Source organism: Rasamsonia byssochlamydoides, assembly GCF_041956645.1.
Source record: "Rasamsonia byssochlamydoides strain NRRL 3658 unplaced genomic scaffold VTN77scaffold_8, whole genome shotgun sequence".
Lineage (NCBI taxonomy): Eukaryota > Fungi > Ascomycota > Eurotiomycetes > Eurotiales > Trichocomaceae > Rasamsonia > Rasamsonia byssochlamydoides.
The window spans coordinates 260,180-273,421 of record NW_027192391.1 but is presented as its reverse complement, the minus strand read 5'-3'; the positions used below and the strand labels follow the sequence as shown (position 1 = coordinate 273,421).

Genomic DNA, 13,242 nt, shown 5'->3' with positions numbered 1-13,242 from the left:
ACGGACTAGACGAGTCCGTAAGGATAAATAGACTGGGGAGGCTGGGTGTCGATTAAGCTATATATATAATGTATCTATTTACCTGATATAAACAATCAATCTCACATACTTATGCACATACATTAGATAGATAGATATAACATACCAAATCAATCCACCAATTAGTTAACGTACTTGGTTAATAGTTAGGGCTTCTTTCTTTCCTTGTCCTACCTAGGTATGTATGTATGTACACAGAGCAAGCAACTTACACCAGACCAGACTAATAGACTAGGTAATACAATTAATTCTATTATCTATATCAATCAACCCTTTCTTTCTTTCATGTCATTTATTTCACAAGCCTTACTTACAGGTCTTGCTTTGCTCGAATGAAAAAAGGGAAAAAAAAACTCGATCTAGACTTTTTGCCCCCTGGGGCGTACATACAGTACCTATAGATAGATAGTAGGTATGATTATGGTTTTATTTTTATTATATCATCTATGCACGTACTTTTTCTAGGTGAGCTGCCTACCCATAATTATTCCTTGCCTATAATGTAGTTCTTGCTACAGCATATTATACCCCTTAGTATTATAATATACTTGTCTCCCTGAATTGGCCTCGGGAGGTATATATATATATATATATATCCCTTGCTTAATTGATCGCTGTCGAACAGGGACGATACAGTAAAACGATTGAATTTTGACTCAAACTAGAACTCCTAGTATATGACATGAAGAAAACGACGATGATTATAAGTAATAAGACCAATAATATGAGAAAAACTAGCTGATTTTTATGCCCCAAAAAACTAATGCGGCTGAGCAGTTACTATCTCTATCTCCTTTTGTACAAACTTGGGTATTTGCTTGGTTCATGGGTGAGATCACTACCACCTAGGACTCCTAGGCCCTCATACTTACTTAGTTTTATTTATTACCCTTACTTACTGTACTGGGGCAAGATATGTAGTTATCAGAGGCATATATTATCCTTTTTTTTTTTGAAAAAAAAAAAAGCTTGAGGCACTTGCAGAGGAATTACAACAATTAAGCCGAGGCTTACGATCACATAGATAGTCAGGGGATAGGACGGAGATAGAGATAGAAGAACTCAGGTAGAATAGAATACCTAGACCTAGACCTATCCTATCCTATCCTATCAAATCAAATCAATCCCCAATCCCCAATCCCTCTTTCCTTTCATTTCATGCATCCGGCATCCCTTTTGTATGTAATGTACGGATGTATGTACATATCAAAATCTATATTATAGTATTAAGTAAATAATATCCCTCCCTTGACCAAAAAACCCAAAGTAAGGGGGAGGAGGAGGAGGAGGACTCAGGAGCAATCAAGAAATCAAATTGATAAACAAGAAGGGTAGGAGTAGAGAGAGTATCAGTGTCAGTATCATCAGTAGGTAGGACTGACTGACTGACTACCTACCTACTCTACTCTTAAGTCTTAATTAAGGGTGATTGTTCTCTCTTTCTAAAGATAAGGGCTGGGAAATAGCAAATTTTCTCATCTTAGCTAGCTACCTACGGGGCGCTATACATATAGTTAGTTGCTTGCTTGGATAGGAAAGGAAGGAAGGTACTTATACCCAGGCTTATTATATATACTGCAGAGAGCCCCCCCTTTGTTAAAAAGAATCAAAAACAACTACTATTCGCCGAACTTAACAAAAGAAATAAAATGGCATTGCTATGGTGGACTGTACAGTAAAAAAGAAACAAGAAAAAAAAACAGACAAAACCTGACATGTATCGGATGTATCTGTATCACACGCTACATCAGGTTGTTTTTAAGCACGTGCTACTTGCTACGCTGCTACCAGCTACTGCCCCGGCGAAATGAGCTTGCCCTCATTCCGCGACTCCGGTCCCCATCCGCCCGCAAACGGCTGCTTGCCGCCGTGCTCCTGCGCGTACTTCTTAATCCGCGCCTCCAGCTCCGGGCGGAAATGCCGGATCAAGCCCTGGATCGGCCAGGCGAAGGCCTCGCCCAACGCGCAGATCGTGTGGCCCTCAACCTGCTTCGTCAGCTCCAGCAGCATGTCAATCTCCCGCTCGCGAGCCTGGCCCTTCTCCAGGCGAGCCATCATCTGCTTCGTCCATTTGCTGCCCTCACGGCAGGGCGTGCACTGGCCGCAACTCTCGTGCCGGTAGAAGGTCGACAGGCGGGAGATCGCGCGGACAACATCGGTCGACTTGTCCATGACGATGACGGCCGCCGTTCCCAGACCACTCTGGGAGTCCTTCAGAGCATCGAAATCCATCAGCTGGTCATCGCAGATCGACTTGGGCAGGATCGGCGTCGACGAGCCTCCCGGAATGACGGCCAGGAGGTTGTCCCATCCGCCACGCACACCACCGCAGTGACGCTCAATCAACTCGCGCAGCGGGATCGACATTTCCTCCTCGACCGTGCACGGGTTGTTGACGTGACCGGAGATACAGAAGAGCTTGGTGCCTGAGTTCCGCTCGCGACCAAACGACGCAAACCAGCTCGCGCCACGACGCATGATCGTCGGCACGACGGCCACCGTCTCAACGTTGGTGACCGTGCTGGGGCACCCGAACAGTCCGACGGCGGCGGGGAACGGGGGCTTCAGACGAGGCTTGCCGGCCTTGCCCTCAATCGACTCGATGAGAGCGGTCTCTTCACCGCAGATGTAGGCGCCGGCTCCACGGTGGATGTAGATGTCAAAATCGTAGCCGGATCCGCAGGCATTCTTGCCGATCAAGCCAGCCTGGTAAGCCTCGTGGATGGCGCGCTGGAGCACAGTGGCTTCATGGTAGAATTCACCGCGAATGTAGATGTAGGCGGCAGTGGCGTTCATTGCGCGGCCAACAACCAGACATCCTTCAACCAGCTTGTGAGGGTCCTTTCGCATGATTTCTCGGTCCTTGCAGGTTCCTGGTTCACCCTCGTCGGCGTTGACGACGAGGTAGCGGGGTCGAGGGTCTTTGTCCCAGTCTTTGAAGTTCATGAAAGACTGGAGGAAAGCTTAGCTTCCGATGCGATTAAGCCAAAACTTCTACTATTCTACTCACGTATTTCAGTCCAGACGGAAAACCAGCTCCACCACGACCCCGGAGACCAGAGGCTTTGATTTCCGAAATAAGCTGTCCATTGAACTGCGTCAGCGAAAGCCAGCAGAGTGAGAGAAGACAGACATACCCAGTCGTGGCCCTTCAATATGATCTCCTTCGTCTTGTACCAATCGCCATACTTCATCGCCGTCTTGAGGTCCGTGCCATGGTGTCCGTACAAATTGGTAAAGATCCGATCCTGGTCCCTCAGACCGCCATAGCTTCTCTTGGGCGCAGCGCCATCCTGAACCGTTGCAAAGGAGCGGGCTGGCCGGGCAGCGGCGGCGGCGGAAGGGAGGGCGCGGGAGGAGAGGTGAGCGAGAGAGGAAGGCGAGGGGGCCGCCGCTCGAGATATCATCTTGATAGGGGCGCTCAATGGAGCGAGGGCGATAGGTGGGAGGGGGAAAAGTGAGCGGAGCGAGGTGTGTCGGTCGCTGTCGTCGAGCCTCGCGTTGGGCCAATTCTGTCGTTGCTGAATATCCGGACTTCGGTTAGCGGTGATTGGCTGGGGGAAGTCACGTGATAGAGCGCATTGCCAGCCATTGTCCAGCGCATTGTCCAATGAGCGCGATTGATATCATTGCTGACAACATTTCTGGGAAAGGCCAAAAGAAATATACAACCAGACATCTACCTAGATAAGTACCTAGGTATGCTTTATTTATTGGAGCTAGATGTCTAGACAAAATCATACCCGAATTCCACATGGCTACTGAGAAGGTGGCTGCCATTGCATCTTTCTGAATGATGTACAGGCTTGCAACCAGTGCTGTGATGTACATTGATGTATATGGGCTTCTTATGCAATTACTGGCGTTCCTCTTGAACAGGCCAGTACTTGCGGTATTATTCAGCGTTGTCCCTGCCTACCGACCACATGACTCGAGTCACTTGACTGCAGTACTGCAGCCCGCCTTAGGTAATGTCCCTACAAATATCAGAATAACAGTTCACTCTCCAACAGAACCTGGGGCCCCTAGCTCAGTGCGTAACGCACCTGACGGTTTCCCTTTCGGGCGTCCAGCTGGGGTCCCGGGTTCGAGACGCGCTGTCGTCAGTAAAATCCCTGCCTTTTCGAAGGAGAAACAGGTGTTTTCGTAGCACCCTTTACCAGCTGAGAGCTGGGGGGTGTGAGCTTTTATATGAGCTTTTTTTTCTTGATTATCCTTGACTATTTCTGTTTATGTCTCTTGTCTATATTCTTGTCTATATCACAAAAGCGGAATTGTCGACAATTTGCTATGCCTTCATTCAAGTTGCTACCTATCCTGATCGTTCTACAAGACTACCAGAGCTGATTAATCCTTCATCATCGTCGTCCTACCTCATTCCAAACCTCCATCATAATCGTTTCTCCAGCTGTCCATGATCCGTACCTATATGTGCAGTACATCAGGTGCATACAACATTTTCATCCCATCCGCAGGTCCTTCAAGTCTAGTCGACTCATCATATTTGTCTTTCTTCACCCTACTCCTCTCGTCAACTTTCATTCCACGTCTCTTCTGATCGGCCTTCTCCTCGAGACGAAATTGTGAAGTCCGCCCCCGGTCTGCGGCCATGTCCTCCCAATCCACCCCCCTGTCCCAAACTCATGACAATCCAGTCTCACCCACACATCGCTGAACGTGCGAAAATTCCTGCGCTTACACTCGCTGGTCGCCACGCGGTTCCTCACCGGCGCGATGACAAGCGGCTCATCGACACAATCGGGCACTTCGTGGACGGTGACGTTGCACATCTGAAAGGGCTGCACGACCAGGAGCCTGGCGTCGACGGACAGCGAGCCAGCCTCGGCCTTCTCGGTCGAGTTGATGGGTACAGCGGCGCATTCGCCGGCGCGGACGTCGACGGAGGACGTCATGACGGTGGTGATGATTGTTTTTGTCGTGGAGGCGTTGGTGTTACGGGAGGAGGTGAGATCGTCAGGACAGTCTTCGTAGAAATGGGTCCATATTCTTGCGGCGATGAGGGCGGAGGCTGGGAAGGTTTGCAGGAGGAAGAGGGTGGTGATGAAAAGGAACTAGCAGATCTTCGTTAGATGTGTACTCGTCAAGGACAGCTTTTCTTCTCCCTCCACGAGGTTCGATAGGCAGGCAGGAGATAAGCAACTCACAGTGGAACGATTCATGCTCCCTCGTGAGGTGGGTAAGCGAGCAACTGACTGACAGAGAGAACAAAGAGATAGAGAGAGGTTGAACTGGATGGAAAATCGCAGATTCCTAGCCCTCTAATTTACATTTCTGTACGGAGCGTCACCTACCTACATATATACCGGCTTTTTTTTTTCAGTCCTACATCCAGCCATGCCAACTACCTACCTATCTAGCGAGCTAGCTGGTGGCAGGCAGGTAGACAAGATTACAGGGGAGGCAGGCAAGGCAAGGCAAGGATGGATTCACATTCATGGCCAAAGCATGGCATAGCATAGCGTACATTCATTCATACATATTCACAGATGGCGGGAATTAAGATAAAGTTTAAGGTCAAGTATGTACATGTATGTACACAAGTATGTATCGAGTGGACCGCGTGTCTTGTCAGTCACATTGTGCACACATGCTTGGCAACATTCCAGACGCGCCAGCTGCTACATTTTTGGGCAATTAACCACAGAAAGGAATCTTGTGTCTTGCTTGAGGCAAATTTTGCTTTTTGACTTTTTTGACTTTTTTATTTTTATTATTTTTTTCTTTTTTGTGCATGTGGTGTTTGCATCAGTCTTGAAGGGGGAAAAAAAATAACGCAGTACTTGTATGTATTTGTATTTGTACAGATGCGAGCTGAAATGATGTCATCTCGAAAATAGGCGGTTCGTACTTGTCCTATATTTAGTGTCAAATATGGATATAAGGAATAATCCTTTTTCTGTCAAGACTACTCCGTACATTCCTGCCATCTGCGGATGTTTCATGTCTTCTTTGCCTTTCATGTGATTATGATTGATCGTTAAGACGCGCCAGTTCAAGTCGATGGATAAAGTTGCGAGCAGCTGATTGGTCCGATCTGAGTGATCGCCTAATTTCTTTCTTTCTTTCTTTCTTTAATTGTCCTAGTTTAATTACTACTCATAGGCTGAAAAGCGCTTCAAACGCGAACAAACGAGAACGCATATTTGCCTGTCTCCTGCATGGCAAACATGTGTTGTATATACAGTAATGTAAGCTTATTCAGTGTGCAAAGATCATGGATTAGCCATTAGTCATGTCAGCTCTCTGGATACATATCTAGGAAGGCATATGCCCTACCCAATGGATGGACGTGACCCACAAAATGTACTCGACAAGGCGTGCTCCAGGGTCACTACTTAGTAGAGAGATAATGATTACTTTAGTCCATCCTGTTATCCCCCACGCACACGCGGAGTGGCATTTATCAGCAGAGTGGGGCAATCTGCAGTTTCAAATTGAACAATTGACGTCGTTAAACAAGGCTAGTTTAATTTACATCTGGATATTCGGCCCGAATATGTAGCTTACTGGCATAATCTTACATCAAACACTGCAATTACTCTCTCTCTATATATTTTCTTTTCTTCAAGCAAAGGAGCATCAATTCAATTGTATTTTGATTCTAATTTGTGAATTGGATTTGTGTACTCCGTCCACCATGTCACCCCCCTCCCCCACCCATCACAACATCGTCGTCCTCCAAGGCCAATACTACAAGCCTCTACACTTCGACCTCCCTCCCCCCTTCACGCACACCTTAACTGTCTACCCCGACACGCCTCTATCCGAGCTCCACAGTCGCATCCACGACGCGACCATCCTCGTCACCTCCGTCACGCGCCTCGACGCCGTCGCCCTCTCCGCCGAAGTTACCCCCTACCTGCAATTCATAGCCGTCGTTGCCGTCGGCACAGACTGCGTCGACCTCGACGCGTGTCGAAAGCGTGGCATTATCGTCTCCAACTGTCCCAATGCGAACGTCGAGGCTGTCTCGGAGCATGCTATTGCGTTGTATTTCGCGGCGCGGCGGAGGGTGCTCGAGATGCATAGCCTCACGCGCGCGGGCGAGTGGGCGAAGCGCGGCACGCTGATGTTTGATATGCTTGATCAGGACCGAAAACCTCCGTTGACGTGTGAGGAGGAGGTTGTGGGGATTGTTGGGTATGGGGCTGTAGGTAAGCAACTTGTCGTCGTCAATGGACTATTTCTTATTTCGTGACTTGGTTGCGTTGATATTTCTTTCTTGTCAATTACTACTGTTTCAATCAGAGACTCTCATTGCAGTTCTCAAATTTCTCCCGTGATTGTTCTATATCTACACTCAGGAGCATGTTCTGACAGCCATTAAATACAGGAAAGAGAATCACCCAGCTTGCGCGGAACCTCGGTATGAAAATCTTGATCTCCACACGAAAAGGCGTCAGCACCGACTCCAACCAGTTAGACGAAGTGCAGCGCACCCCATTCGAAGAAGTCCTGCAAAAGAGCACCGTCCTGTTCATCGCCGTCCCACGGACGCCTTCCACGCTGAACCTGATCTCGACTGCCGAATTGCAAAGCATGTCGCGCCAGGCCGTGCTCGTCAACGTCTCCCGCGGAGGCATCGTCGACGAGGCCGCTCTCGTCACGGCGCTCAAGGAACGCTGGATCATGGGCGCAGCGACGGACGTATTTCTCAACGAGCCTGCGTCCCCGCAGAACTCACCTTTACTCGCTGACGATACCAGGGATCTGAATCTGACTGTTAGCCCGCATCTGGCCTGGTTGGCGGAAAGGACGCAGGAGAATCAGAGGAGGATTGCGAAGGAGATTGTGGAGGGGTTCTGTGCTGGACGGCCTTGTAATGTGGTCACGTAGGAAGGAATCTTCTGAATAGACCAGGAAGTGACGGAACATATGAAGCAACGCTTTCAATGCAGTGGCAGTGATGTTGACAGTGATGTAAATGCTATGATATGACGTATATAGAAATGGCCACGGGTATAATATATATTCCTGGAATTCTATGCAGAACGAGATAAAAAAAAACGGTGCGTAATACCTATCTCGCGGGTATCATTTTGTCGCTCATCTACAGGAAAACATAACGACGACTACAAAAAAAGAAAAAGAAAAAAGAAAAAGAAAAGGGGAGACAGCAAATAGATAAGAGGGATAAAACACAACCCCCGCACCAGTCCTAAAATATTTGGATTGACCGGAGGGGGGTTCGAAACCAGGACTTCCTCTCTACTCCCTCTCACACGAGGGAGTAGAGAGTGGGAGTGGTCTGAGGACCACTCGACCATTGCCCCAGTATCATTATTGCTGGTAAGTATTGACTGTGAAGATATGTCGCTTGTTTGTTTGCCTGTTTGTTCCTGTTTGCCTCGTTGTGTCAGCATAGCCAAGCGTACCTCTCTCCTATCCCTCATTTGCTGCTTGCTCCTTCGACTCAAACTTCTCATTCAGCTTCAGTGGATTTTGGAATCCTCGATCCTCCCACATCTGCATGGTCTTCAGATAGAGTAACTCTTGTTCTTCTTTGGAGGGGATCCTACCAGCGTCCTCCCCCCTAGCAACCCTTGACTGCTCTGTCTCTATCATCGCCGCGTCTCCGTCCGGGTCGTCGGTGCTGAACTCATAGGTCCGGAACTCGCAGTTCTCCCAGGCGCTGGCTGCAGTTGTTTGATTCGAATTAGCAATCTCAATTGGACGACTGTGATTACGAAATGGGTTTTGTCTACTCACCATGCTCAGCAGCCTTAATCCCCGTCCAGTCATTGGTGAGGTAATGGAGAAATCCACCATGAGAGACGACTACAATCTCCTTCTCCGGTCGTGCCTTCAGCCATCGTCTTGCTGCTCTGGCGCGCGCGAGGAGAGCGTTGGAAGATGGTGCCCATCTACCTATCTATTCCGACGTTTCCTGTCAGCAAGAATTCCTTTCAACAGGACGTCTGAGCGAAGCCATGGCAGAACTCACCTTGCTGTTCCAGTCCTTATCCATCAAACTCAGATCGATCACAGGACCCGACGGTCCTTTCTTGTCGGCGAAATCCCGTTCTAGGTCGGAAATCTCACTTCCCGTGTCGCAGGCTATGTCGCTTGTTTCCTGCAGCTCCGGCAACGCGAGGATCTTGACGCCTCGAGCGATCGCCGGCTGAAAAGAACAGAGTGACGTCTCCAGCGCCCTCCGCAGCGGGGACGAGACGATCAGATCTATGGAGGACTGGAATGGAAATCTGGTTTCGAGGGCTCGACACTCAGCCACGCCGGCTTCCGTCAGGTGCGGATCACGGATTAAGTATGCGTCACCGCCCTTGTTGTGTTCGGCCTTTATACAGAGGGAAATAAGCAGCAATCCTTTATCAACATCATTTACCGAGATTTGGCAAGTTGCGTAATGATGTGTATTTACCTGACCATGCCGCACACAGTGCACAATAGGAGCCATTGGGACGGCCGAATCTTGTCCTGCAGTAGCTGACGTACTGGTAGCTAGCTACGCACTTCTCTTGTCTCAAATCAGATACCACAGTAGATTGTCGGTGGAAGCGCTGTCGAGTTCTGTGCCGAAGTACAACTAGTGATGTAACTGTAAAACTCGCATTATCGTTTACCTTTATCGCAGCAACGCCCCTGATTGGCTGTCCCAGAAGCCTTGTACTCCGTATATCTCACGTGACGAGGTGGAAGGCATTTTGGTGTATCATTCAACAAGAACTCTCTATTATTAATGTTGTTGAATCATAAAGGCAGAAGAAATTAGTTTCAGAGATTTAGATATTGTCCATGTGGTTCCCATGCTAAACTGGTCTTCATCTGTTCGGTGTTCGGCTACCAACTCGTCGAAATCCTTCCTCTCCTCAGCGAGAAGCCAATTCTGCTTAATCAATGCCTACAGGACCGTAGATTTCTTATTCGGGAAATCTCGAATGAATTGAATCCAATAATCTGGAAATAATTATAACCCTCTTATCGATATGCTGGACTGCCAACCGACCAATCCGCTTATCGGCAGCTGACATCATCGCTATCTTTTTGTTAACTAGCGCCTGGCCGGGGAATGTGATTAGTCAGAACACACTCGTTGAGCATGTTTTCTCCTCCTCCTCTTCCCCCTCACTGTGGAAGGCGGCCGTCGTTTGAGAAATCTGCTCCTGCAGTCGTTATGGAGGCTTGAGCCGTTTCCTGAGCAGGTACTTAAGTCTTAGTACCGGTCGGTCTCCGGCAGGAGCAGCTGCGCCTGCGTGCGCGATGAATTATCAGACGATGGCCATGTCGGCCGAAACCAGCAACTCGCAGTCACAAACTGCAGCAGCTGATTATTCCGATCACCATGGAGATTGGGATGGGGATGGGAATTTGCGCGACAATGCCGCCTTCACGAAGAAATCGCCCGTCACGTCCGCCCAGAGCTTCACGCCGCGCTCGCTGCTCGTCGGCCTGGTCATCGGCACCTTGATCATCTTCTCCAACACATATTTCGGTCTCCAGACGGGCTGGATCAGTACCATGGCTATGCCGTCCTCCCTGATCGGCTTCGCCGTTTTCAAGACGGTGTCAAAGCACCTTTCCTTCCCGTTCACTCCCGTCGAGAACGTCCTTATCCAGACGGTTGCCGGAGCGGTAGGGACGATGCCGCTGGGGTGTGGCTTTGTGGGGGTGATTCCGGCCCTGGAGTTTCTGCTGAGGGAGGGTGAAGATGGTCCCTCAGGAGATGGTGGGACGGGAGAGGGTGGCCCGCTCAATGTTGGGTTCTGGAAACTTGTCGTCTGGAGTCTGGGGGTCTGTTTGTTTGGCGTTGTCTTCGCTGTCCCGCTCCGGAAGGAGGTGATTATTCGCGAGAAATTAAAATTCCCCACTGGGACTGCGACGGCATTGATGATCAGAGTCCTGCATGGCGGTTCGCAGGCGGATGAGAAGGCGACCGCGAATCATAAACGCACCGTCGAACTGCAACACGAGGTGGAGCACGAAGTGCTTCTACCAGCCGAACAACCCACAGCTGCAGTCTCACAAGCGGAACGTGCTATCAGCAAGGGTGACAGACGGAAAGATTGGAAGTCCAAGATACGGCTGCTTGTAGGGGCGTTTGCGGTGTCTGCGTTTTATGTGAGAGTTCCGACGTATCTTGTTCTTGATGATGTGCTGACGGTATGACCTGCTGCCGGTGTAGACCCTGTTCTCCTATTTCATCCCTCAAGTTCGCGACGTTCCGATCCTTGGGATTTCTCTCGCCCAGAATTGGCTGTGGACGCTTAATCCTTCCCCCGCATACGTCGGTCAGGGAATTATTATGGGCCCATCCACCTCAATGCACATGTTAGTTGGCGCGATCCTGGGCTGGGGGATTCTGTCACCCCTCGCAAAATACAGGAACTGGGCGCCAGGGCCGGTGGATGATTGGGAGAATGGAAGCAAAGGGTGGATTGTTTGGGTGTCTCTTGCAATCATGCTGGCTGATTCTATAATCAGCTTGGGCTGGCTGATCATCAGGACTTTGCTTGAATATACCCCGGGGCTGAGACCAAAGCCGCGGTCTCTGCGCAGCGACCGATGGTCCTGGCACAGGCTTTTCAGCTTCGAACGCCATTCACATGTCGGCTATTCCGCCCTCGATTCCCTACCTGGAACGGAGTCGAGTGCAAGCAACAATGACAATGATGATGCGCCGCCCTCTCAGCTTATATCAGCGCGAACGGTCATCGTCTTGCTTCCACTGACCTTGATTTTGAATGTCATCTGCATGTATATTGCCTTTGGCAACATCATCACTCCGCTTCTCTCCAGCCTGGCCACCCTCTTGGCCTTGCTGCTCTCGATTATGGGTGTTCGTGCCCTCGGGGAGACTGATCTCAACCCTGTATCAGGGATCAGCAAACTCACCCAGCTCATCTTCGCCCTCGTCACGCCTGCTGCGCAGCATACACGCCGCTCAGCCATTGTGACCAACCTGCTTGCTGGTGCGGTGTCTGAGGCGGGCGCTCTGCAGGCCGGGGACATGATGCAGGATCTGAAAACTGGCCATCTGCTGGGCGCAAGCCCCAAAGCGCAATTCTACGGCCAGCTGATAGGCAGTCTCTTCGGAGCAGTCGTCTCAACGGCCGTGTACAAGATGTACGTGAATGTTTACGACGTCCCTGGGCAGATGTTCCAGGTGCCTACGGCGTATGTCTGGATCTTCACAGCCCGTCTTGTGACTGGGCAGGGCTTGCCGCCGATGGCATGGCAAGCAGCGATGTTTGCGGGTGCTGTGTTCACCATCACATCGATCTTGAGGATCGTGGGTGCCTACACGAGGCGTGGTTCCTCAACTTCATCTCCCTGGAGTTCTTTTATACCCGGCGGCATCGCCGTCGCTGTAGGCATGTTCAACGTGCCTTCCTTTACGCTGGCCCGTGCCATCGGAGGCGCAATTGCGTGGTGGTGGTCGCGGCGGCAGACAAGTTACCACCGTAACAGTCTTCGAGATGACGACCATCTGCCAGCACCAGCTGCAACTACTGCAGAGGAAGCAGCAGCAGACGACCACCCTGACCCCTCCACCACCACCACTACTCCCAGGGGCAGCGAGGACGACTCATCCTCAACAGTAGTCGTTCTCGCCTCAGGGCTCATTCTCGGCGAAGGCGTCATCAGCATTCTGAACCTCGTCCTTGCTAGTTGTGGTGTACCACATCTGTGATTGATTAATTGATGCGATTGATGTGACGACGATTTAGGTTATGTATGTACCTAGCATTTTTTTTTCTTGTTATTCTTCTCTCTCTTTTTTTTTCCCGGCGTATATATATATATATATAAGCATACATATATCCATTATCCATTATCCATTATCAATTATCTACATCCATGATGTCTCTCTTTCTCTTGAATCGACACCGGTATGAGAGAAAGTTGATAAATAGAGTATACCGAGCATTAACGGAAACATCCTTCTCCCCCTTTTTATTTAGTCCCGGTAAACTTCATTGTACTGTACTGTATATATATATTGTTCTCTTTCTCTGATCAGACACATGCTGCTCTTCTTACGTATCTCACCTCACGTATCTCCCCGCGCGACATACGTACTCCGTAGGCACACCATCACATGCATGGAAGACAGAACAGAGCCCCTTAATTATTAAGTTCCTATCTAAGTAATAATAGTTGTTTTTGGTTTGGTTTGTTTTCGAATTGAAGTCCGTTGATCCCAAAAAAAAAACATTAGGCACC

The 13,242-nt window shown here is 49.5% G+C and overlaps 4 protein-coding genes across 4 annotated transcripts; 2 read left to right on the top strand and 2 right to left on the bottom strand.

The window, feature by feature from the left end:
* Positions 1–1,830: 1,830 nt before the first annotated feature.
* VTN77DRAFT_8929 (uncharacterized protein) lies at positions 1,831–3,446 on the bottom strand (the record flags this gene model as incomplete). The annotated part of the gene is made up of 3 exons (XM_069425480.1): positions 1,831–2,991; positions 3,050–3,121; positions 3,177–3,446. The coding sequence occupies 3 exons, from the start codon at positions 3,444–3,446 to the stop codon at positions 1,831–1,833; spliced, it is 1,503 nt and encodes a 500-aa protein (XP_069280806.1).
* Positions 3,447–6,697: 3,251 nt separating this feature from the next.
* VTN77DRAFT_8928 (uncharacterized protein) lies at positions 6,698–7,896 on the top strand (the record flags this gene model as incomplete). Its single annotated transcript, XM_069425479.1, has 2 exons — positions 6,698–7,214; positions 7,394–7,896. The coding sequence occupies 2 exons, from the start codon at positions 6,698–6,700 to the stop codon at positions 7,894–7,896; spliced, it is 1,020 nt and encodes a 339-aa protein (XP_069280805.1).
* Positions 7,897–8,442: 546 nt separating this feature from the next.
* Positions 8,443–9,475, bottom strand: VTN77DRAFT_8927 (uncharacterized protein; the record flags this gene model as incomplete). Its single annotated transcript, XM_069425478.1, has 4 exons — positions 8,443–8,696; positions 8,770–8,932; positions 9,005–9,355; positions 9,440–9,475. 4 exons carry the CDS (start codon positions 9,473–9,475, stop codon positions 8,443–8,445), a joined length of 804 nt encoding a protein of 267 aa, XP_069280804.1.
* Positions 9,476–10,278: 803 nt separating this feature from the next.
* Positions 10,279–12,709, top strand: VTN77DRAFT_8926 (uncharacterized protein; the record flags this gene model as incomplete). Its single annotated transcript, XM_069425477.1, has 2 exons — positions 10,279–11,136; positions 11,201–12,709. 2 exons carry the CDS (start codon positions 10,279–10,281, stop codon positions 12,707–12,709), a joined length of 2,367 nt encoding a protein of 788 aa, XP_069280803.1.
* Between the last annotated feature and the right edge of the window lie 533 nt (positions 12,710–13,242).